The 26677-nt window shown below is 45.7% G+C and overlaps 1 protein-coding gene across 1 annotated transcript in view; it reads right to left on the bottom strand.

The window, feature by feature from the left end:
* Positions 1-26677, bottom strand: part of TMEM170B (transmembrane protein 170B) — an 81016-nt gene that overhangs the window by 8957 nt on the left and 45382 nt on the right. The window contains exon 3 of the mRNA XM_033216223.1: positions 1019-1099. Coding sequence (XP_033072114.1) covers positions 1026-1099 — 74 coding nt within the window. The 3' untranslated portion in view covers positions 1019-1025. The remainder of the gene's footprint in view (positions 1-1018; positions 1100-26677) is intronic.

Genomic DNA, 26677 nt, shown 5'->3' with positions numbered 1-26677 from the left:
TCACCTGAGGTCAGGAGTTTGAAACCAGCCTGGGCAACATGGTGAAATCCCATCTCTACTAAAAATACAAAAATTAGCCAGGCGTGTTGGTGCATGCCTGTAATCCCAAGCTACTTACTCTGAAGACTGAAGCATGAGAATCACTGGAACCCCAGAGGCGGAGGTTGCAGTGAGCTAAGATCGTGCCACTGCACTGCAGCCTGGGTGACAGAGCAAGACTTCATCTCAAAAAATGATAAAAAATAAAAAATAAAATAAATAAATAAATAAATGCAAATATGAGAGTATTTAACTCATCTGCTGAATCGCTGGAATTATGTAATTCATACTTTGCAGCTTATACATGAATATATATTTTTTTTTCTTGCCAGAACAGTGGAAATACTGCACAAAACTAACTTAACTCTGTTTATTTTCCTTTTTTTTTTCTTTTTTTTGAGATAGAATCTCTGTCTGTCACCCAGGCTTTAGTGTAGTGGCACAATCTTGGCTCACTGTACCCTCAGCCTCCTGGGTTCAAAGCAATTCTCCTGTCTCAGCCTCCTGAGTAGCTGGGTTTACAGGTGTGCACCACCACGCCCAGCTAATTTTTGTATTTTTAGTAGAGATGGGGTTTCACCATGTTGGCCAAGCTAGTCTCAAACTCCTGATCTCAGGTGACCTGACCACCTTGGTCTCCCAAAGTGCTGGAATTACAGGCGTGAGCCACCACACACAGTCTTTTATTTTACTTCTTGATATGCACATACTCTATCAAATCTTAATTCTCAGCTGCCTTTTTTCCTTTTGGTCTATGTCTTCATTTTCAGAGAAAGTGTATGGTTAATTCAGGGAAGTGCATGAGTAAGAAAGAACAGAATAGGGTCCCTTGGTTGTTAGTATTTGTTATTAATAGAATGCCATTGCCTTCTTTCTTGTGTCAAAGCAAGTTCTGCTTCAAATGGAAAGTGTGCCCTCTTGGGGCTGTCAGTGTCCCTCCTCCTTCCTCACCTCACCTTCCTTGGCTGTCCACACTTACCTTGTATTTACTTTGAGTCTTCTCTGAATCCGCACACATGGTGGTTCCACTGGAATTCTGTGTCCGGGGGCATCGCGAACGCTGTATGTGAATGAGCAGCAAGGACCAATGGACATACATGTTCCATGTCACTACTCAGCTCACGTGCATGCTCCATTTTCATGTTGGAGTACATCTATGAGACATGAGTTGAAAGGTATTAAGGATTCATTAAGGATTAATAATTTATTAATCCTTATTAAGGATTTTACCATGGCAACAGCAGAATGTTAAACCAGATGTGAGACGCGTGTGAGTTCAGGGCCCTGGGTAGGTCACTCAACTGTGATGCTAACTTTGATCACAGAGAAAAGGAAGCCACGGCATGTTGTACACCCCTAAGTGGGAATCACGATTCTGCATTACAACCAGAGGCAAGGCACTGAACTCTCTGGTGATCAGAGTCCTTATAAGATGAATGTCTTGTGCATGATAATCACGAAGGTTTTATTTCTAAACACTTTATCATTCAGCCAAGGTGAGAGGGCTTCTTGAAGTTCTTTACTATGTTTAAGCAGGTCTCATTTAAGACCAAGAATGAATTTAAAGAACACACCTGTCTCTTTCTTTGGGATTCCCCTGCTCTCATTAATATCACTTAGATAAGTAAAAAAAAAAAAAAATCTTGATAGCTTTTGAATGTCTTTGGCAAGAACAAAATTTCTTCTAGATGGTCAGAAAATTTCCACTATTATTTTTTCCTCTTAAATGCAGGGGGCTTTGCAGGCTTCTAATTTTTAATCCTGAGTGCATCCGCAGACACACATAGACACACGCACGCCCTTGGTTTCCCCTCTGGCCCACACCAGCATGGCGTGGCCGGGACAGCTGCAGTTTGTTGTGTTCGCTGGTTTCCATCTGTGGTCCTTGCACCTGCCCTCACCCGTGTTTGTACATTCTGGAATGTCTGCTGGTTTTCCTTATCAGACGCGTGGAAGAACATAAACATGTCACCTCTTCCGAACAAGACTTGCAGTGTGTGTGTGTGTGAGAGTGTGTGTGTGCGCGTTTGTGGGACTTCCTAGAAGCTAGGGCTGTTTTCTCTTGCCAGGCGCCACAGCAGGCCTTCCTGTGCAGGAGGTCATTTCAATAAGGACTCTTGGAGTTTAGTAAGCGGAGAAAAGAAGGTCATTCCCAGACAGGATGTTGGGAAGACGCCCGGCCGGCGTGAGCCTTGCTGGGCAAGAGACGCCAACCGGACCAAGAATGTGGGCCAGTCCCCCAGGAAGTTATTCATGAGCCTGCACTGTATGATAAACAGGCAACCAAAACCTTTTCTAAACAACTAAAATAACAATGTTCCAAATTCCAGAAAATCCTCAAACAATGACTGGACATTCCTTATCCCCTATTTGCTTATTTGTTCACCAAGTACTTTCAAAGAAACCAGAAACTGAAGTTCTGTCTTGCGTTTCAGAGCAGGAATAAAGTGCGAGAAGATGTGCTGGCCACGCCGCACTCCCCGGGGCCATTCTTCCTTGCGCCAGCCGGGCCTTCCAGAATCCTTGTCACTCCCAGTGGCAGTTGAAGGCTGAAGGCCAGCATGGACTAGCGTTAAGACAGGTCAGCAGGATGGCGTTGAAAACAGGGAGAAGCTTCTATGGCTTATATAAGGGATCAAAAGATGTAAACTGATCAGGTTAGAAAATTATTCCTGAATAAGCAAAAACCTCTTTGGGGAGCTGGAAATTTACTATATATCTCAATGACTTGAAAGAGATATCAAAATTCCTTGCGGGCACGTATCGTTTAAATTATAATATACACTCACTTGCTACACAATGACATTTCAAAGGCAGACTGCATATATGATGGTGGTCCTGTAAGATGACAGTACAGTATTTTTACTCTACTTTTGTATGTTTAGCCACACAGAAACTTACCATTGCATCCCAGTGGCTTATAGTACTCAGTACAGTACCATGGAATCCAGGTTTGTAGCCTAAGAGTGATAGGGTCTACCATATAGCATAAGTGTGTAGCGGGCTAAGCCACCTTGGTTCGTGTAACTCTGATCACACAATGATGAAGTAACCTAATGAAGCATTTCTCAGAAGACAGCCTCATTGTTAAGCAACACATAACTGTGTGTATGTATAATATGTATGATTACATGCGTGTACACATATATAATGTATACATAATTATGAAATAATATTCTGAGTATCATTTTATAGACATAAATCTCTACAGAATCTAAGTCTGCAAATAGTAAGATGACAGGTGGATATACGCACATATATTTTCTGTCTTCTAATACCCGTTTATAGTAAGACCCATTCTTCATAGGAAGGAATAGAAACTCTTTTCATTTTTCTCACTGGGTCAGTAAAATTGCACTTGGAAACTTCAATGGAATCTTCTCTCTACTGTCCCGGCTGCAGGCCAGAACACCCAGTTTCTTCTTTTTTCCTGTGGGGCTTAAGACTTCATGTATGCGGTTTATCTATTCTTTACTGTTTGTGATCTGTCTCCCACACTTCCCTCTCCCTTATAATGAGAGCTTTCAAGGCAACCATTTTTTGTTGTTTCCTTGTTCCCTAAGTACACAAAGCAGTGACTGGTACATACTAGACACTCAAAATTAATTTTGAATGAATAAATGCATCTAGCCTCATTTCCAAAATTCAAAAGCACCAGGTATTTACCAGACACCAGTGAATACTTCTGATTAGTGTGGACCTAAATGGAAGACTGGATTGGTATTGAGATGGTACTTTCTGGAGAATGGAAAACTCAAACTCACAAACATACAATTAAGATTTGACCAAAGGACCATCACGGGTGTCAAGAAGGATACATTTTAATGGGACAGACAGAAGAACCTGGACCATCTGGAACAACACACAGAAATGAGCCCCTGCCTAGAAGCCCAAGGAATCTCTACCCTTAGACATCCTTGAAGCCAGTGCTCTGAAATGGCCAGTTTCCATCTTGTCTGTTGGTAGGAGACAGGCTGCACAGAGAGACTTTACGATTTTTCCAAGCACTCTTTTCCCAAGATTCTGTGAATTTCTCCATCCATCTCCCAGGGGCAGGAATTCACAGCACATCAAACCTCCCGACAATGCTGGCAGCATGGCTGGTGTGAAAGAGACTCTGGACTTGGATCAAGAAGGGATGGAGGAGAGTGAGGTTGAGATCAAAAAGCAGGAAGAACAGCCTGGGGAAAGAGCCAGGGAGGAGCCAGCTCTGCTCTTTGCACTTCTACCGGTTTCTACTGGACCAGCTTTAGTTCTGCAGCACTTTTCAGCAAGCTCTTTCCTGGCAATGTTCAGATTATTTCTAAAATAAACACAAATCACTTTGCATCTCTCTCCATAGGCTGTGATGAACAGTAAGAGGCTTTGGAGAGCCGTGGGGACTCAGGAGCTGGAACCAGGCTTGAGACGGGGTCTAGAAGGAGCAAGATGGGATACCTTTGGACTGACACCTTAAATTCCACCCAGTTTATTACAGCCCTGCTCACTCCTCTACCTGTCCCGCCCCAGTCAGGTGCAAACTGCCCTCTCCAGTCTTCCTTCCTCTCTAATTCATAGGTTGTCTCTGTTTTAAGAAGACAAGTGGCCAGTGAGAACCTTAAACTACCTTTGGGTTCTCTAAATAAGATATGCCTCCATGGAGCTGTGAAAGTGGATCTTTGCATGTCACAAAATCACATATGCATACCAGGGCCCTTTTTGCTGTGGCGGGGAGTGGGGGAATGTGGTGAGACACGCTATATATTTCTTGTCTTTAAGACAACAATCTTGTCAAGAACGAAGACCAATTCTAATGGAATCCTAAATCCCTTTCCTTACCAACTGCATCAAGAGAAGCCAAGGCAAATCTATTTCTAGCCCGAGATAGCTTGAAATTAAATTTGGAATAAAATTTCAGGAGATGGGTCATTTCTGGCTTTCAAAGGCAAACCCAGAATCAGGCAGCCCCACGTCCCGTTAGGGGCACGTTCCCCTCTGAAAACGATGACACATGGAGGCAGGGAGGTGACAGGTGTTTAAAATTTAAACCATGTTTCCGGGGGTGGGTGCTTCCGGGGGTGGGTGCTTCCGGGGGTGGTGTTTCCGGGGGTGGGTGCTTCCGGGGGTGGGTGTTTCCGGGGGTGGGTGCTTCGGGGGTGGGTGCTTCCGGGGGTGGGTGCTTCCGGGGGTGGGTGCTTCCGGGAGCAGGCGCCGATCCTGGCATGCAGCCCTGGCACCCACATGATAATGAGGGGCTCAGCTGGAATCTCTGGCTCAGGGCTTTTGTTGGAAAAGGTAGCAGGCAAGCCCAAAGAGCTCCCCAACAGATATAATGGCTTAATTATTCCTTTCATCAGTAAGGCTGAGGTTCCTTAAAGGGCAGCTTCCTTCCCTTAGTTTTTTTCATCCCACTAGCTGCACTCACAGCTGACTGTTCTGAGCAGGGTCCTGTAACAGAGGGCACATGGCCAACTGGATCTTAAACCAGCTTTGTGCACTGTAAACAAGATGTACTCTAATTATAAAAGAGGGTAAGTGGAAGAGCCCAACAGGCAGAGGAGATTGAACATGGGTACAGAGTCAGTTGACTCAGAGGTTAACTACCCATTGAAATGGAGTCTAAAATGAGAAGTGACCTTTCTTCAGCACGGTTTTCATTCCATGCTTGATCCACAAAGGAACAGATACCGCACAAGATAAAGGCACCCGTGGCTAGCAGACAACCTTGACTTGGTTCGTTGGATTTCAGCAAGCTTGCCAAAAAAAAAAGGGGGTGGGTGAAGAGCATCTGCTTTTTACAAAGAGACTGAAATGTAAAATTAATGTTCCAGGTCTTGTTTTAGAAACATGCACCTCACAGCAGCTAGGCCACACTGTTTCTGTCTGAAAGGTTAGGATGGCTCATTTCAGTGTCCCATCCCACCCTCCCACCCTGCCCCAGCTTCCTGCATTCAACTCACGGCAGCTTCTAAATAAGCCTCTTTGTGCAAAGCCAGAGTGCCCTGCTTGCTCGGGGCACAAACTTGATAGTCGTGGCTTCCCTCGTCTCTGCCCAATCGCATTTCTGGAAAATGGATTTTCAGGTTTCAGTTTGACCCAACTCTACCCAGAGCTTGTTTTCCTGGAAGGTTCAAGTTTTCTTTGCAGATTTTTCCTGGGAGCCCTCAACTCTTTCCCCAATCCTGATAGCTTTAAATTCTATTTTCAGCCTCTGCACACGATAACCCTTTTTGTTCTCTTGGAGCCCTCATGCTGACATGATGCCCTTCCTCCTTTATAATCTGTCTATCTTTCTATATATTTATCTCTGCAGGAATGTAGCACCAAAGGAAGAAAAGTTGGTAACAGGGTTTACTCCCTGCAGCCTAGTTGGCTGTTTGTGTCTCTCTATACAAAGCACTCACCCCAGAAAGGAACGTGCACAGCTCTGGGCATCCCAGAAAACAAACCATCCCAATGCCAGGTAACTCAGTCAAGCACAGAGGGAACTCAGATCTATTTTTCTTCCTTTGTTTTAGAACAAATGATGTCCGTAAGTGCTCAAATCTGAGTGGGGAAAAAGGAGGGTGTTAGAAGAAACAAAATAAGTGGTGTTGCAATCGTGTGTTCTTCCTTTCCCAGGGCTCTGTGTGCACCCCACCCTCATGGCAGCCTGGCCAAGAATAGGAGATGATTCTTTGACTAAAGCCTCCAAAATGGCCGGGCGCGGTGGCTCAAGCCTGTAATCCTAGCACTTTGGGAGGCCGAGACGGGCGGATCGCAAGGTCAGGAGATGGAGACCATCCTGGCTAACACGGTGAAACCCCGTCTCTACTAAAAACTACAAAAAACTAGCCGGGCGAGGTGGCGGCGCCTGTAGTCCCAGCTACCCGGGAGGCTGAGGCAGGAGAATGGCGTGAACCCGGGAGGCGGAGCTTGCAGTGAGCTGAGATCCGGCCACTGCACTCCAGCCTGGGTGACAGAGCGAGACTCCGTCTCAAAAAAAAAAAAAAAAAAAAAGCCTCCAAAATGAGACCCCCGTTTTTGTTCCTCCCTGGGGTTCCCTGGGGACAGGGGTTCCCTGGGTCCGGTGATCAAGAAGTCCTGCCTGTGGTGTTCTGATGAGTTCTTTGTCCTCTGTTATCCATTCAAGTTCCTAAAACAAAGGTGATGCATGTTTTACTGAGTATTCAAAAAAAAGAAGCTCTGGAAGCTGATAAAAATTGACTACTGTCAGTTTAGAGGCAGAATCCTTAGTTTGTTGTTTCTTCTTCTTTCTTTTCTCCCCCTCTCCGTCCTTCTCCTCCTTCCCCTCCTTCCCCTTCCTCCCCCTCCCCCTCCTCCCCTTACCCTTCCTTCCCTCCCCCTCCTCCTCTCCCTCCCCTCCTCCTCCTCTGCCCCTACTCCTCCTCCTTCTTCTTCTTATTCTATTTTTTGCTATTATATTCTTCCACAGAGTCTTTCACATATCTGTGATGAAATTTGGAAAGTCAAGAATGTGTCTAGGGACCCATGTAGTAGTGAAAACCTGCTGATCAGGGCCCTCCTGCCTCTAACCATGACAAAATCCACAAAATCATATGTATGTATGACTCGCCCAAAACACAAATTCTGATCCGTCTGTCCTCACCCCTCCCATCTCCCTTCCCTCCTTCCCACTTTACCAGCTAGCTTAAGTCATCCTGGTATTACTGCTTTTGCCAGGGGATTAAATTTCTTACTGCAATAAAACCTTCTCTCCCATGCTACCCTGTGAGGAAGCACCCATCCTAACTGTATGGTCAGCCCCGTACCACCCAGCTGACCTCCTGGAGATGAGCATCAACTCTGGTGCTGACAACTTCCCCATCCTTCTGTATCCAGTCCATCAGCCCCAGACAGGGTGCCCTGTGCAGTCAGTCCTGCTATCACAATACTTTAAGTCATCTGGTACCTTGCTCCAGTTTAGGAGGGCGACTTCTTGGTTACTCTGTTACTTTTCTCTCTAACCTCATGCCCTGCAATCTTGATCGACTGGTAGGTGCTCTGGCCCAGGTTTCCAGGGCATGGCCCTTGTCATGTGTCTCTCCAACTACTCCCTGGTTGGGTCAATCCAAGACTTTGGGAATTCAAGGTCTGGCCGTTACCAAGCCTACTAACTTTGTGGATGTGCTAGTGCTCAAGGGAACCTGTTTTGAATTCTGATGAGATTCTTGGACCTCAGCCTCGGTGAAGCCTTTCGGATGGGACTTGAAAGGAATGATCTCAGAAGGAAAACCAGATTCTCCATCATCCTTTTCTCGTCTGATCTAAGAGCCTCTGCTCCTAAGATTCCTCTGCAGAAAGGCCCAATCTTAAGGAGTGACTTTGGTTGGCTGAGAGACCCCAAGAAGTAATCCTCTGTGTTATTTCTAAATGGTAGAACCAAACTCAGGGTCCCAGTCAACCTTGCCTGACACTGGAAAAAGGATGATTAGCTGATTGGCTGCTGCTTCTGGAACTCACACAGATGTCCTCAGGGTTAGCTCATTGCACATGAGCTCAAATAAGTGCAGGGATGAAACAGGGCCAATGCCTTCTGCAACACTCATCCCAGTGCAGGTGGATTCAGTCAACATGTATCCCATGATGGGTATGTATTTTGAATCACTACAGGAAATGAAAAACCAATAGTCATTGCAGAGATAAAGGCAGACATACACAAAAAATAAAGGGCAGAGTGTACATTGTTAATAATAATGTGTAATTACAGATCCAAATAAAGTGCTGTAGGAGCACAAAGAAGGAAGAAGGGACTTCCATTGGGAGAGAGGAGTAGAAGAGGGTGAGGAGGTGGGCTGTTATCACCCAGGCCTTGTGAGCAGGATCTCGAAGAAGCAATTCTTACTAAATGAACCAAATGAAAAGTCTTTTGGTGGCTATTTTTCTTGGCTCATAGCTGCTGCTTCAGAACCTCTCCTGTCTTATACAATTACAGATTTTGAGGTATTCTGGAGGAAGGACTCCTAGGCAGGACAAATATTCTAAATATCAAATAACCAGTGAGGCACAGGCAATAGCCATGGAAATGGGCATACTGTGAACAACTGGCACAACTGGGCTGGTGCACACCCACCGATTTCATCCCCACTTCCAGCGACAGCAGGTGGGGGAGATGAGAACAAGAGGTCAAAGAGGTTTGGGGGTAAGGAGAGGTTTGGGGGTGACGGGTCATGGCAACGTTACAACCAATCTAGTGGTGGTAGTCTTTACTTTTTGAATTTAAGGGAAACTTTGGATTCATTCTAATGAGTATGTCTTGTTTTTATTACAAACAAAAATCAACTAATTTTAAAAGAATATAAAGATTTCAAATTCTTTATATTCTGTGGAACCATACCCACAAGCGTGGGTGACTACTAACTAAAAAACAATAAAAATAAAAACTATCCAGAAAATAGCAAGGATATGGAGATAGTGAAAGCTTTGTGTGAACTGTTGGTGGGGATGTAAAGTGGTACAGCTGCCTTGGAAAACAGTATGGCAGCTCCTCAGAAAATTAAAAACAGAATTACTGCACGATCCAAGAATCCCACCTCTGGGTATATATCTGAAATAATTGAAAGCAGAGACTTGAAGAGATATTTGTACACCTGTGTTCGTAGCAGCATCAGTCACAATAGCTACAAGGTAGAAACAGCCCAAGTGTCCAACAACAATGACTGGATAAACAAAATGTGGTACATGCATATGATGGAATACTATACAGCCTTTAAAAGGAAGGAAATTCTGACACATATGACAACATGAATAAACCTTAGGGATATCATGCTAGGTAAAAGACAGTCATAAAAGAATAAATACTGTCTGAATCCACATATATGAGGTGTCTAATGTAGTCAAATTCAGAGAGACAGAAAGTAGAATGGGGGATGCCTGGGGCTGGGGTAGAGGGGAAGAGGGAGTGTTTAATGGTTATAGAGTTTCAGTTTGAGAAGATAGAAAAGTTCTGGTGATGGATGGTGGTGATGGTGGCACAGCAATATTAATAAACTTAATGCCACTGGACTGCACACTTAAAAATGGTTTCAATGGTCAGTTTTATGTGTATTTTATCACAATTTCTTTAAACTTTAAGAGAAAGAGAGCCTATGGAAGAGAAGCATGTCCCAGGAGAGGGAATGGCTTATGCAGAGCCTGTGGGTGGAAAAGCAAGTGTGTGCCTGCTCCTGTCATGGCAGGTGCAGAACATTGCTGCAACTACACATTAGAAATAGATTGTGGGCCGGGCGCGGTGGCTCACACCTGTAATCCCAGCACTTTGGGAGGCCGAGACGGGCGGATCACGAGGTCAGGAGATCGAGACCTTCCTGGCTAACACGGTGAAACCCCATCTCTACTAAAAAACACACACACAAAAAAAACTAGCCGGGCTAGGTGGCAGGCGCCTGTAGTCCCAGCTACTCCGGAGGCTGAGGCAGGAGAATGGCGTAAACCCGGGGTACGGAGCTTGCAGTGAGCTGAGATCCGGCCACTGCACTCCAGCCCGGGCGACAGAGCGATACTCCGTCTCAAAAAAAAAAAAAAAAAAGATTGTGAGGCCAGACACAGCTTACACCTGTAATCCCAGCACTTTGGGAGGCCAAGGTGGGTGAATCACTTGAGCCAGGAGTTCTACACCATCCTGGGCAACACAGTGAGAATCCGTCACTTAAAAAACAAAGCCAGGTGTGATGGCATGCACCTGTGGTCCCAGCTACTCAGGAGGCTGGGGTAGGAGGATGGATCACTTGAACCTGAGAGGTTGAAGCTGCAGTGAGCTGTGCAACTGCACTCCAGCTCAGGCAACAGGGCAAAAGTCTGTATCCCGCTCCCGCCTCCAAAAAAAAAAAAAATAGACTGTAAGAGGGAAAAGTTGAAATTTTGGCTGGGTCTGGTGGTGGGGGTGCAGGGAGTCGGAGTTGGGCACATTGTTCTCTGATTGGCTGATGGCTTTTGAGGAAGGCGGGGTTATGATTCAAGATGGATCTCAGGCAGCCGTCACTAAGCAGAACCATGTGGGTTCATCCAGCGAAGAACAGACTGGAGGTCTCAGCCGAGCGTGAAGGATTCGAAGAAAAAGAGGCTTTTTGGTGGAAATGGCAGAAGGGGAAGGGTAGAAAAGATGTTGCTCATGTAGAACCAATGTGAGGCCAATATGACATTATAGAGACTTGGGGAAAGAATATATCCTAATGGTTTTTCCTGAGAGGGCAGCACGGAAAGGGTGGGAAGAGTCATCGCTTCAACCTGAAACCTCTCTAGTTTAAGTGTCTGTCACTAGGGGCACCTGGTAAGTTAGAACTCTGATGAAACGAATGAGTGACAGGTCAGGAGATGGCAAAATGCACCAAGCTCCCTCGCCTAACTCCTCCAGATTCTGTCCAGAGCTTTCACCTGACCTTTCAGTTCTCCTCCTATCTCCTTCTAAATGCCAGTTTCTTAGGGAAAGTCTTCCTCACGTCCCCACCCCATTCATACAGAGGCATCCCTGCTAGGTGCTCCTACAACATCCTGTATCCCCCACACCACAGCACTTACCAGGCTATATTGGAATAGCTCCTTCCATTTTTTGGTACACTGGCTGGCCCACAGAAGATGCTCAATAAATACCCATTGAGAAGTTGGGAGGAAGGAAAGGGCCGGTGAAAGAGGGAAGGAGATGGGAGGAAAGAAGGGAGGGAGGTTAGGAGGGAAGAAAAACCTGGAGTTTGGAAAAGAAGTGAGGTCTATGAGTGCCAATTTAGAGGCTATTCACAGAGGTAACAGATAAAGTCCGAAGAAGAAAGAAAAATAAGGCTAGAACGTACATACAGAGAAAATGAACAAAGCCTGTACATTTGAAAAGAAGCAGGAGTGGGAAGGGCAGGAAGATTAGGAAAGAAGACATAGGAATGATTTCAAGGGTTTGAGGAAAATCAAGGCAGAGAAGTGCCACTGCAGCTGGGGAAACAGTTTGAAAAAGCAGAGGCTGAGGTGGCACGAGGAGGGGGAGGATCGTGATTGCGGAAATGTCCTTTGGTCCAGGCATCCAGGAAGGCTGAGGTGGAAGAAGTCAGTGAGAGTGAGGGTGAGGCTTCTGCAGGTGCTGGGAGTGGACACTCCGCCTCTAAGAAGTGTGGCCCCGGCAGGGAGGAGGAAGATGTGCTGGCAGCTCAAAGGAAGAATGGGGCTTGGGTTTTCTTTTTCCAGTGTAGGAGTCTAGGGAGATATGAGACTGTTCATAACCTGTAGTGAGAGAGTCACAGTGCAATGCAAGACAAAGGTCATGGGACATGATCAACAGAGACTAGGAGGACTAATGGTCAGGGTCAGGGACAAAGGGGACGTTCTCCTGTAAGAGGAAGAGGAAGACATGGTTCCTTAAAAGATAAAGCAGAAAGGGACATGTAAGAACAGCAGACATTCAACGTGGTGAGACAGGTTGTAGGCTCCCTCTTGGATGAGTCAGAGGCATTTGCCAAGGAAGGAGGTCAGGTGAGGGGCAGCGGTAGATGTGGCGCTGGGTCTGGCAAGAGTGAAAAAGGTTTGGAAATCCCTCTCCCGTTAAACAGGAGAGAATGTGAATATACATGGGAGGTCTGGACCCCACAGAGCCTTTAAAATAAAAGCACACATGCCCCGAAGATTCACTAGTTTCTAACAGCTTAACTTTGAGCATCCAGGGAAGAGTGAGCACAACAAGACTTTCTGAGAAAAGGAGAAGACTTTGTATCCATTCCAAGAGTTGGTCCAACAGCAAAGTCGGACCTCCAGGTTACTCCCTGCAGGGACAGCCTGCCCACTCCCAGCCTGACCTCTGTCACCTGACACCTGTTCCCTCATCTAGCTTTCAACCCTGAGGCCCACACCCCAGACCCAGCTGTGAGTCTCTTGGAAGTCAGGACCCCAGGCATGGCTGGAGGCAGCCTAACAGAAAGGAACAGCAGGGAATTCCCTACATGATGGATAGAATGAGGTGCGTGCGGAAAATGTGTTACCACTTGAGAAATTCCTATTTCGCTATTAGAAATGTGCCTTTAAGGCCGGGCACGGTGGCTCACGCCTGTAATCCCAGCACTTCAGTAGGCCGAGGCAGGCGGATTGCCTGAGCTCAGAAGTTCTCGACCAGCCTGCGCAACATGGTGAAACCCCGTCTCTACTAAAATACAAAAAATTAGCCAGGCATGGTGGCAGGCGCCTATAGTCCCAGCTACTTGGGATGCTGAGGCAGGAGAATCGCTTGAAATGGGGAAGTGGAGGTTGCAGTGAGCCAAGATTGTGCCACTGCACTCCAGGCTGGGTGACAGGGCGAGACTCCGTCTCAGAAAAGAAAGAAAGAAAGAAAGAAAGAAAGAAAGAAAGAAAGAAAGAAAGAAAGAAAAGAAAGAAGGAAGGAAGGAAGGAAGGAAGGAAGGAAGGAAGGAAGGAAGAAAGGAGCCTTTAAAATCAAAGTGGGAAGAAATAGTAACTAGGTGAGTGATGGATGGGTTAACTTGGTGGCAGTAATCATTTCGCCATATGTACAGATATCAAAACATCATGTCATACATCTAAAATATATGCAATTATTTGTCAATCATACCTCAATAATGCTGGGAGGAGATATCAAAATGGGAAAAGCAGAACATAAAGAGGGAGGTCAGTTGTGGGCATTTGTGGATTGCCTTGACCCTCTGTCTATTTCTAAAAATTAGCCAATATCAGCTATCCCGGGGAATGAGAGTTGTGGAAGGTGACTGGGATAGGCCATTTTGGAAAACAGAATGGAACTAGACAGACTGCTACAGTGAGGACTTCCAGCCACAGGAACACTGAGTACTTGAGATTTTAGGATGGGAGGGAAAAGAAATGGAGATGAAAAGCCTATGAAAAGGAGAGGTAGAGAGGAACCAAAACAAACAAAGCCCTGTGTGCTCCATAATTTTACTTGGAGTTGACTTCGTCTGAGGGACAGTGGAGTATTTTGAGAAAGAACCAGTTAGCAGAGAATTTGGCAGAGCCCAGAGTGGGATTAGGTCAGAGTTTATTCCAGCAAAGCAATCCACCCAGGTTCAGCGGAATCAAGTTAGGGAAGTCTGGAAGGAGGACAGGAAAGAGGGAAGAAGAAAGGGAAGAAGAGAAGGAGGCGGCAAAGGGCGGGAGGGAGCCATTCAGGAATATTTTGAGAATCCAGAGCTGGTTCCACAGACACATTTCAACTGGCAGGGGGCATGGGAATGCCAGATGCTAGCAATGATTGGATACTGCCCAGTTCAGAAGGATAAGCTGCTGGGCACCTAGTCCCCCAAAAAGTCCACCACAAGCTTGGATATTCTGACTTCTGGCTTAGCCCCCTCCCTTCCTCCCTTCTGAGTATTAGTAACATAACATTCTTTTGATAATTTTTCTTTTAAAGGAGATACTGCTCTTACTAAAAGGTCAACCAACTAAAAATATTTTGCTCAGATTTTCCATGCACTTCTGTTCATGATTTCTTTGCTTCTAGCCTTGCCTGGGAGAAATGATCGAAGCATTTTCCACCCTCAGGGAATCATTTTCTAGGCATTGACGCCAATGTTTGTCTTCTCACTTCTCCTTCCCTGCTTTACCCTCTTTGGTTTTATCAGTAACTTTCGGAAGAACCAAATGAAATATTTTATTTTTAAGGAAAAAGTCCAACCTCTCTTTGACATTTTAAGCCAAAGCGTCCTTTTCAGTAAATCCTTTTTAGTAAATCCCTTCACCAGAGCAGAGGCAGGGCGCTGTGGCATGCGGGATGGAAATGGGGGCTTTACTTGGGGCAGGACCCAGGTGTGGTGGGGCACCTGATGGCCCGTGGGTAGGAACAGCAGCTGTGCCCCTGGTAGAGCAATTTGAGGGGTGCCCCAAATGGTACCTGGAATTCCTACTGGCAGAATCATTTGTTTGGGGCAAAACATGGAAGATCCCTATCCAACCTTCTCTTCCTGGAATGCTCCTTCCTCCATTTCTCCACCAGGTGAAATTCTACTCATTCTTAAGACGGAGTCTCACTCTGTTGCCCAGGCTGGAGTGCAGTGACGCCATCTCAGCTCACTGCAAACTCCGCCTCCCGGGTTCAAGCGATTCTTCTGCCTCAGCCTCCTGAGTAGCTGGGATTATAGGCACCTGCCAGCACACCCTACTAATTTTTGTATTTTTAGTAGAGACGGGAGTTCATGTTGGCCAGGCTGGTCTCAAACACCTGAAATCGTGATCTGCCCGCCTTGGCCTCCCACAGTGCTGGGATTACAGGCATGAGCCACCACACCCGGCCCTACTCATTCTTTAGTACACAGCTCTAAGTGTACCTGCTTGGGGTTAGTTGTTTTGTTTTCTGGGTTCTCATAGCAGCTGACTCCTACCACCATCATGGTACTCAACTTGTCTTTTATCTGCTTGCATGCCTGTCTTTCCATAGCACACCCTCTCCCTGTGAGACCCTTCTGTGCTTCCAGGTCAGCCTCAGTCTGATTATCTCTGTAAACGTAAGACCTGGAACCTAATGGGTACTGTTCAAGAAAAAATTATGCTGACACTTGTCATTATGGCAAGGAAGACTGTATTCAAAACTATTGCAATAGGAGAGAGAGACTTAGTTCAACCCCAAATGCAGCAACGATATGCAGGGATTTACAGCAAGGGGCAGAGTAAGGGAGAAAGTGACTAGGAATTACTAAGAGGAGACCTCGGTGGGAGGGAGATTCTGGCTAAACTGACTTAGCAGGATACTTTGCTAAAATTTGTTTGGGCAGACCAAGGACGGGGTGGGGACCATGGTCAAGGCCTAATGGAAAAGAGAGCTTAGAGGAGCCTAACTAAATTTTGGTCAAGGAGCAACTCTTTGTCAGTACCAAAGAGTTTATAAAATGAAAGGATCTATCTCTAAGAAGTAGCTCATTCTTGTCATTTAGTCCTATTCACTTTCTTCTCTCTGTAAACAATTAGTAGCCATGTGACCAAGATTCTCTCTTTGACCAAACTGTAGGAGGATCCTCTGAACTCTCTTCTCATCTATGCCTTGACCTTTGGGCTTCTGTGTTAGTCTTTGCATTGCCCAATTTAGCAAGAATCTTGCTAAATCTGTTTAGCCAGAATCTCCCATCCTTCATATCTCACCAGGTTCCTCGTCCCCCCCATCTCCTAGGTGATATGTGATTACACTGGTCTGTCTTCAGGCAGAATCCCGCAGGGATACTTTAGTCAGAATCTCCTGTTACCTCTGATGTTTTCTCCAGGAATTTTTCATCTGCTGACCTTGTGTACTAAGAGCTGAGCCCAATCTCTCACCCCCACTGCAAAACCCCCTGCCGCGGTAGTCTTGATGTCTCCCTCAATAGTCCCACTGAATAAAGTCTGCCTTCCCATTCTTTAACAAGTGTTAGGAATAATTATTTTTTGGGCATGTTTTGTCACCAACCCTGGCTAGAGAGCAAGCCGAATCCCTGGGCATTGCCAGGGGACTGGGGGCTGTGCTCTGGACAGGGAACCTGGGGCCATGGGTCCCTGAAGGCCAGGGTGGCAGAGGTAGGGGCTGCTGAAGACCGATCTCACCCCCATCACAATTGGGCCTGAAGCCAACCCTTGCCATCAGGATGCCAAATTCTTCTCATATCCAATGAAACTTTCAAACTGTTTCTATTTCCTAGTCAAGGAGAGTTATTTTTCTTTTTTCTTTTTGCCATTACAAACATTTTTATTTAAATATTAAAAAGTAGCATGCCTTTTTTGTTGTTGTTTCGAGGTCTTTTGTGTTTTGAGAACATCCTTCAGCCCAAAAGCGGTCCCCATGGGAATTTCTTTTAAGACTACAAAACCCGAGAATGCAGGAGTGAATGGTAGTTAGCAGATGTGCCCAGGGGAGGGTGAAAGTAAAAGCTGAGTTCTGCTTATTTTTAACCTGTTTTCCTCAGGATCATCTCCTCCCATAAGGAGCTTTGTGTCAACATGATAGGACTCTCCACAGAGTTTTTAGAACTGGGCAGAGATCATCTGATCTGTCCCTGACATGTCAAAGCTTGGAAAGGAAAAGAAAAAGGAAGGGAAGAAAAGAAAAAGACTGAGATAAAGAGGTAAAGGCATTTACTGAAGTCCCCAACTGTCTCAGGGGACAGTTGTCACCAACCCTGGCTAGAGAGCAAGCTGCATACCTGGGCAATGCCAGGGGACTGGGGGCTGTGCTCTGGACATGTCTCACAAGGGAATCTCCATGTCTCACAAGGGAAACTTACATGCTGTTGGTGGGCATGTAAACTATTACAACCACTATGGAGAACAATATGGAGATTCCTCAAAAAATTAAAAATAGAACTACCATATGATCCAGTACTCCTACTTCTGGATATATATTCAAAGAATATGAAACCACTATGTTAAAGGCATATCTTCACTCCCCTGTTTATTGCAGCACTGTTCACAATGGCCAAGATATGCAATCAACTTAAGAGTCCATCAATGGATGAATGAATACAGAAAATGAGGTATATTCATACACAGTGGAACTCTATTCAGCCATATAAAATAATGAAATCCTATCATTTGTGACAACATGGATGAGACTGGAGGAGGTTGTGCTGAGTGAAACACAGGAAGACAAAACACAAGATCTCATTTCTATGTGAAATCCAGAAAGGTCTAACTCATAAAAGCAGAGTAAATGGAGGTTACCAGGGGCTGGGACAGGGAAGAGGTAATTAGGGAGATGTTGGTCAAAGGACACAAAACTTCAATTAAAGGAATGAGTTGCAAGAGATCTTTTTTATAACATGGTGATTATAGTTAATAACAATACATTATACACTTCAAAATTGCTAAGAAAATACATTTTGAGTGTTCTCACCAGAAATAAATAAGTACATTTATGTGCTATAAAAACAACGTTTTGTTCGATGATGGACCCCCCCATGACAGTGGTTCCATAAGATTATCAAAGAGCTGAAATTTTTCTATGGTTTAGTGACATGGTGCAAGGCATTACCTGTGTTTATGGCAATGCTAGTGTAAGCAAATTTGCTGCTTTGCCAGTCATATAAAAGTCTAGCACATACAATGATGTATACTACATAATACTTGATAGTGACAATAAAAAATTATGCTACTGGCTCATTATGTATGATGCTGTACTTTTTTATTATGATTATCGAGTGTACTCCTACTTATCAAAAAAAAGTACACTCTATGATATTTGCACAAGGACAAAATCTAACAACACTTTTCTCAGAAAGTACCCGTGGTTAAGCCACACCTGACTGTAGATGAGGCAATGCATATGTTAATTGGCTTGGTTTAGCTATTGTACAAAGTATACATCTATCAAACCGTGATATTGCACACCATAAATATATATTACTTTTATTTGTCAATTTGAAAAAGGCTTCTTCTTCTTCTTCTTCTTTTTTTTTTTTTTTGAAACAGAGTCTCGCTCTGTCGTCCAGGCTGTAGTGCACTGGCAGGCACTGGCGCGATCTTGGCTCACTGCAAGCTCCGCCTCCCAGATTCACGCCATTCTCCTGCCTCAGCCTCCCGAGTAGCTGGGACTACAGGCCCCCGCCACCACGCCTGGCTAATTTTTTTGTATTTTTATTAGAGACGGGGTTTCACCGTGTTAGCCAGGATGGTCTCCATCTCCTGACTTCGTGATCTGCCCACCTCGGCCTCCCAAAGTGCTGGGATTACAGGCATGAGCCACTGCGCCCGGCCTCCGGGAGAGGCTGTTAAGAGAAAGAATTCCCTGGCCAAGGAATTCAAATATGTTTGATAAAACTTGCCTTCTATATTCCTGTCTTAGAGATTCACAGTTCCCACATATATATTGAAGACCGTGGAAAGCTCTGAGTTACAAACCTATTTGGCTTTGTTTAATTTCCATAAATACTCTTTTAGTAAGTCAACATCTATAGAAGGAATGTCCCTAGTTGATTCTGTGGTCTTCCAGGAAGTGCTTGCAAGCATATTTTTAAAGTTCATCCTGGTCCCCATCCCAAACGTCTCTGGCCCATCACACTACACCTGAACTGGGTTTCGACATCTACGTTTTTTATTTTCGTTTTGATCCCAGGCTGGTGTGCAGTGGCATGGTCTCAGCACACTGCAACCTCTGCCTCCCAGGTTCAAGCGATTTTCCTGCCTCAGCCTCCCGAGTAGCTGAGACTACAGGCGCGCACCGACACACCCAGCAAATTTTTATATTTTCAGTAGAGACAGAGTTTTAACATGTTGACCAGGCCGGTCTCAAACTCCTGACCTCAGGTGATCCACCCGCCTCAGCTTCCCAAAGTGCTGGGATTACAGACATGAGCCACTGCACCCGGCTGACATCTAAGTTTTTATCTAAGTTTGTAATCCCACTGCTCAGTGTTGTTTCTCTTTAGCCTGCCAGTATTTACTGACCTGATTTCTCATCCTCTGCCAGGCCCCTGGGCTCCAAAACCTTCCCAGTCCTATGATGTCATGTTTGGCAGATTTCTGTCTGGAATTTCCTAACTTGGGTGTCCTTCTGGGGATTCCCAGACCCAAAACCCAAGGCTGGCACTCACTACCCATGGCCCAGGTAGTCTACGAATGTGGGAGCCTCGTATAAAACCCAAGATTGCAACTGGCAAATGTCAAATGAGCTGTCTGGACCAAATGTCACAGGGTTCCACAGGAAGGGAGCAGCTGCAGGGGTCTGGGAAGGTCAGGGACAGCTTCACAGATGACTTGGGCAGTGGGACAGGCTTCAAGCCATGAGTTTCTGAAGGCAGAAGTGGTGGCTTATCATGAAGAGGGAACATCCAGATATGGATACTTAGTTGAAAGAGCACCAGAAACCCACACATTAGGGGTCAGAGTATGTGGAGGGAGTTACGGACAAGTGAGGTCACAGTGGGAAGAAGTGGGAGGCAGGTAGGTAAGCAGGCGCCAGCCTGGAGCCCCGAACTCCAGGAGAAAGGGCTGGAATTGTATCTTACAGGCAGTTGAAACTTTTTGAAAAAGAAAAGTGTACCTCCATCTGAAATTAGAGGGCAGGCAAGGGATGGGGTACAGTTGTTGACTCTAACATTGTTTTCGTGTCTGCTTTTTAGATCCAGTGGGAAAGAATGAGGGCTTCCCAGTCAGAATCTTCTATCGAATTCCACCTTTGCCACTTAGGAGTTGAATCATCTTAGGAACGACTTCATCTCATGGCGTCTCAGTTTCCTCACTGAAGTGATTTCAAAGCTTGTAAAGTAACTGTGGTGCTGGAACAGAGCCTGTCTACGGACATACTTAAGGAAGTGGTGCGTTAGAGGACCATTCGAATAGGCATCAGTTCCCTGGACACTGGCAGGCACGCTGTCTGGTCCAATGCCTGCCTTGTCTGGAATCCCTGAATCTCACTGTTCTGTTTGCCTGCAATAGAGAGGATGGTGTTGCAACAGTCTTACTCCTTTTACAATTTTCATTAATGTTTTTTGAGACAGGGTCTCCCTCTGTCCCCAGGCTGGAGTGCAGTGGCACAGTCATAGCCCACTGCAGCCTCAACTTCCAGGGCTCAGGTGATCCTCTTGCCTTAGCCCCCAGAGTAGCTGGGAAGACAGGTGCACACCACCACACCAGGCTAATTTTTAAATTTTTTGTAGAGATGGGGTCTCATTCTGTTGCTTAAGCTGGTCTCAAACTCCTGCGTTCAGGCGATCCTTCTGCCTTGGCCTCCCAAAGTGCTAGGATTACAGGTGTGAGCCACCACGCCAGGCCCATTTCTCCTTCTTTTTTTTTTTTTTTTTTTTTTTGAGACGGAGTCTCGCTCTGCCGCCCAGGCTGGAGTGCAGTGGCCGGGTCTCAGCTCACTGCAAGCTCCGCCTCCTGGGTTTACCCATTCTCCTGCCTCAGCCTCCCAAGCAGCTGGGACTACAGGCGCCCGCCATGTCGCCCGGCTAGTTTTTTGTATTTTTTAGTAGAGACGGGGTTTCACCATGTTAGCCAGGATGGTCTCGATCTCCTGACCTCGTGATCCGCCCGTCTCGGCCTCCCAAAGTGCTGGGATTACAGGCTTGAGCCACCGCGCCCGGCCCCATTTCTCCTTCTTTTTTTTTTTTTTTTTTTTTTTTTTTTTTTTTTTTTTTTTTGAGACGGAGTCTTGCTCTGCCACCCAGGCTGGAGTACAGTGGCCGGATCTCAGCTCACTGCAAGCTCCGCCTCCCGGGTTTACGCCATTCTCCTGCCTCAGCCTCCGGAGTAGCTGGGACTACAGGCGCCCGCCTCGTCGCCCGGCTAGTTTTTTGTATTTTTTTAAGTAGAGACAGGGTTTCACCGTATTAGCCAGGATGGTCTCGATCTCCTGACCTCGTGATCCGCCCGTCTCGGCCTCCCAAAGTGCTGGGATTACAGGCTTGAGCCACCGCGCCCGGCCCCATTTCTCCTTCTTAATCTGAACTGCTGGTGGCTGTTGTTTTGAGACCCTCACCTGAGATAGAAAGCCCCTAAGGGAAAAATTCTAAACATACATGCATGTGACCACCCCCCGGGCTTACACAAACAACTTATCTAGAAAACCCCTAGCCATTTGAGGTTGCAACATACATGCATGTGACCACCCCCCGGGCTTACACAAACAACTTATCTGGAAAACCCCCAGCCGTCTGAGGTTGCGAAAAAGGCAGGAACCAACCAGAAACTGCCGAATGTTCAACTTTAAATGTTAACCAATAATAAGCTTGTAACTACTGTTTCTCTGTGACTTGTTTGTACCTCGCTAGAAAAGAAACCCTAAAACAGCAGCCGGGGCCTCTCTCTTTACCTGCCATTGTATAAAGTGGAGAGGTCCGGGTTCGAACTCGTAATAAAGCGACCCCGGCTATTTGGCTTTGACTCTGGACTCTGGTGGTCACTTACTGGGGTCTCGCGGCTTTGGGCACAACACACCAGCACATTATTCTTAATTAGCATTAAGGTTAGCTGCCGTCAACAGGCAGAAGCAGCCACCTTGGCTGGCTCTTGAGTAGGACTTCTTGAAACCCAATCTGCCTAATTACCTCCTGTGCAAAAAGGCGGGTCAGAAGGAGGTGAAACCAATTGACCTCAACATGGCAGGTTTTGCCTAGAGCCTGAAACCAGAATTCCCTTTGTAGCTTCTCTTCTTCTTAAAGTTCATTAACTGTGGGAGAGAATGCCTGATGGGAATTCTCCTTAATGTTTCTTATCTGGGCACAAGTTGAGGCCTAAGGCATTATAGATAAGTAAAAGTAAACTCCTAGGTATTGAGAGTTTGAAAAGACAAGACACTTAGCAAGTAGTTAATACAAGTCAAACATTTATTTATGTCCCTTGGTCTATTATTTCTATCCTTACCCTTTCTCTTGTATAAAGTTAATATTCACCACTCGGCCCCCTGGCCCCTGCCATGCCCATTCCAGCCTCTCTCTGGACTGAAGGCACTGTTTTGCTTTCTTTTCATTGGTGGCTTCTCCATCACATGTCCATGGAGGTTCTGGCCTCTGAACCTACTCCTGGACCTTTCCCCTTCTCCAGGCGCCACACCCAGCATGGCGGCCTTCTGCAGGCGAGGCTGCACCCGGACCGGGTTCCTGGGAAAGATTTGAGTAGGTTCCGAGTCATGAGGGAAGAAGCCAATGGAGAAAAGAAGAAAGGTGAGAGCGAGAAGAGTGGGGGAGATTGATTGTTGGGGTGAAGTCTCAAAGCAGAGACGGCGGGAGGAGATAGGGGAGGAAAGCCTGGCCCTGATGGGACATCTATTCAATGGCATGTTCCAGTGACGTGAAGCAAAGGGGATGAGATTGAGTGTGGCTGAGGACAGGTAAGTGGTATTGATACAATACCAGTGTTCCATTATTACAAAATGACTACATGCAGTCACACACCCCAACATACTCACAGTGGAGAGCAGCCCTGGCCCCTGCCCCTGTCCAAGTGAGAGCGCTGGGGACAAGACACCTTCCTGCCCTTGGTTTACAGACTTGCTGTCAGTTTCCTGGTGTGGCTGTTAGTTATGTTTTTTTTTTTTTTCCATGAGGACTGGGGTAATTTTCATAAAAAGCATTTCTAGTCCTACATTTTAATTCTCATTTTTCCCAGAATCCCAAATCTGGCTAAGATATTTAAAGACTGTAGTTTACCCCTGAAACTTCCTCTGATCACCTGCATTTATAATAAAATCTCAGCTCCTTCACACCACCTTGATACCTGCAGGACAGGGATTGCCTTCTTGGATTTATAGAGATGTGTCTAGAGGCTTTAGGTCAAGAAGCAAACTAAAAATGTCTACATCAATTAATAATGTATGGAGCAAATAATTTGTTCTTATAAATTGGTGGGAAGGTTCTCATGAATTATCTCAGCTGTGAGTAAAACATTTTTCTTTGTTGCGTTAAAAACATTAAATAGCTTACCCTGCAGCAAGACTTTTGGGATACACTTGGCTAACACGGTGAAACCCCGCCTCTACTAAAAATACAAAAAATTAGCCGGGCGTGGTGGCGGGCGCCTGTAGTCCCAGCTACTCGGGAGGCTGAAGCAGGAGAATGGGGTGAACCCAGAAGCTGGGTTCCAGCTGCACTCCAGCCTGGGCAACAGAGCAAGACTCTGTCTCTTTTTTTTTTTTTTTTTTTTTGAGACGGAGTCTCGCTCTGTCGCCCGGGCTGGAGTGCAGTGGCTGGATCTCAGCTCACTGCAAGCTCCGTCTCCCGGGTTCACGCCATTCTCCTGCCTCAGCCTCCCGGGTAGCTGGGACTACAGGCGCCCGCCACCTCGCCCGGCTAGTTTTTTGTATTTTTTAGTAGAGTCGGGGTTTCACCGTGTTAGCCAGGATGGTCTCCATCTCCTGACCTTGTGATCCGCCCGTCTTAGCCTCCCAAAGTGCTGGGATTACAGGCTTGAGCCACCGCGCCCGGCCAACTCTGTCTCAAAAAAAAAAAAAAGAGCCTCTCCCAGTTAGTGTTCTTTAGAACAGGGGTCCTCAACCCCCAGGCTGCAGACAGGTACCAGTCTGTTGCCTGTTAAGAACCAGGCCACACAGGCCAAGGGAGGTGGCTCACGCCTGTAATCCCAGCACTTTGGGAGGCCGAGGTGGGCGGATCACGAGGTCAGGAGATGGAGACCATCCTGGCTAACACGGTGAAACCCCGTCTCTAATAAAAATACAAAAAATTAGCCGGGCGTGGTGGCGGGCGCCTGTAGTCCCAGCTACTCGGGAGGCTGAGGCAGGAGAATGGCGTGAACCCGGGAGGTGGAACTTGCCGTGAGCGGAGATTGCGCCACTGCACTCCAGTCTGGGCGACAGAGCGAGACTCTGTCTCAAAAAATAAAATAAAATAAAATAAAAAATAAAATAAAATAAAATAAATAAAATAAAATAAAATAAAATACCAGGCAGCACAGCAGGAGGTAAGCGGCGAGCTGCGCTTCACGTCAGATCAGTGGCGGCGTTAGAGTCTGGTGGGAGCACAAGCCCTATTGTGAACTGGGTATGTGAGGGATCTAGGTTGTGTGCTCCTTGTAAGAATCTAATGCCTGATGATCTGAGATGGAAGAGTTTCATCTTGAAACCACCCCCCACTCTGTCTGTGGAAAAATTGTCTTCCACAAAACCAGTCCCTCCTGCCAAAAACGTTGGGGACTGCTGCTTTAGAACACACTTAATAAATGCTATTTACATTTAGTCTAACCCATTTGTCATTGTGGCTACCAAAGTGAGAAGACTGGAAAATTTGAGAGAGAGAGAGGAGAGAGAGAGATCAGGCTTTATTTTACCAAATTTATTACTGTATTAAAAGCTAGAGTTTTTGATAGTTTTGAACAAAAGCTGTTACTAACACCAGACTGGATTAGTAACAGCCAAGATAACCATAGGATTCTTTGAGTTGTGCATCATAAAACTGGAATCCTACCAAATGATTTGAGACATTTTTCAAGTTGATGTCTGATACTTTCCAGAATTAAAAATGCTGAATGGATATGTAAGAATAAACCAATTCTTAGTTATTCGGCCTGATTGTCCTCATTTCCTCTTATGAAAAAGCCCTGCTTTCATGACAGAACCTATTTCAAGGGCTTATTTTGTTAACTTTTAGGACAGTTCTTTAAACACACACACACACACATTATCTACATTATTCCTATCTTAATTCTCCACCTACACTGCATGTGAAGAAATCCTTTGACATTTGACCACCTCTGCCCCCTTCCAGAGATGGTAAAGACAAAGTTGCATACATTTGAGATAGAAATGCTTTAAAATAGAAAGTGACACTTGTAAAGTGATACAAGTTTCAACATCAAACAAAAATTATTTTGGGGATATTTGCCAATTTATCTTTACCTCTTGTCTCCTGCATTGTGTAGGTGACATAAAGTTGAGCTGGTCTTTATGGACATGATTATAATATAAATTTTGGTTCAAACTTTTTAAATAGTTTCCCCAATACAGTCCCTAACACCACACAGATTCCTGATGTCATGAGTTAGGGTGTTTTTACTTAATCCTGATTCTGAGGTTGATCAGCAAACTGTTCATTTTTCCCATCACAACCAACAAAACTGCTCCTGATATACTTTAGACTCCAGTCTACAGGGGTCTTGAAAACACAGCTTCCCATATCAACGACCCCAAAAGTACTGTTTTCTTTCGTCCTTTTTGGACTCAAAAAAGGTCCAGCCGGCCTTCATGTTTTGCTTTGATTTGGCAACTTTTCCTGTCCAGATAATTGGTGGTGTGCATTGAACTAGTCAAGGTGAAACAAGAGTCTGAGAAGCATGCCGCTTTGTTTGTGAAAAAAATAGTCGGCCGGGTGCGGTGGCTCAAGCCTGTAATCCCAGCACTTTGGGAGGCCGAGACGGGCGGATCACGAGGTCAGGAGATCAAGACCATCCTGGCTAATACGGTGAAACCCTGTCTCTACTTAAAAATACAAAAAACTAGCCGGGCGACGAGGCGGGCGCCTGTAGTCCCAGCTACTCGGGAGGCTGAGGCAGGAGAATGGCATGAACCCGGGAGGCGGAGCTTGCAGTGAGCTGAGATCCGGCCACTGCACTCCAGCCTGGGTGGCAGAGCAAGACTCCGTCTCAAAAAAAAAAAAAAAAAAAAAAAAAAAATAGTCTGCTTAGTTAAACTAACGTTGAAAAATCTAAATGAAGCATTGCGGCACTTCTATTCTATGAGCATTCTATTGACCTGGGTGTGTAACTCTTATGACTGAAGAGCTCCGTCACAAGATATTCCTGATAGAAGAAAACGAGACTTAACCCCTCAGTAAGATCTCATGTGAACATCCGGGCCTTTGTACATCCTTTCTCTTAAAATTCATAAGCCAAAGCATTGTGACAGGAAAATGAGCTAGTCATGGGTTACCCAGGAAGTGACTAGTTTCCAAGGGGATCCCTTTGGGCCTCTAGGGATTACCGGAGTCCAGGCAATTAGGCTGTTATGGCCACCTCCATTCTGCTCTTAACATGCACATCTGTTCAAACAGCTGTCCAGGTCTCACAAGAGACCTTTGTTTAACCAAGTAAATGGCTTTCTTCATTTATTAAAAGCATTTTACCTTTCCCTCAAATAAGAACAGATTGTGAGGACAAAATGACATTACAGATGTGAAAATGGTTTGAGAGTAAAAGTTGAATTCCAACATTATTACAATGATTACCCTATCAGTAATACAGGCTTTACATATATCCTCTAGGCACTTGTGAAAAATGAAAAACAGGCCAGACACAGTGGCCCACACCGATA

This window comes from Trachypithecus francoisi, unplaced genomic scaffold (assembly GCF_009764315.1).
Source record: "Trachypithecus francoisi isolate TF-2019V2 unplaced genomic scaffold, Tfra_2.0 Lachesis_group10, whole genome shotgun sequence".
Lineage (NCBI taxonomy): Eukaryota > Metazoa > Chordata > Mammalia > Primates > Cercopithecidae > Trachypithecus > Trachypithecus francoisi.
The sequence above is the reverse complement of the archived record's forward strand: the minus strand, read 5'-3'. Positions and strand labels throughout refer to the sequence as shown.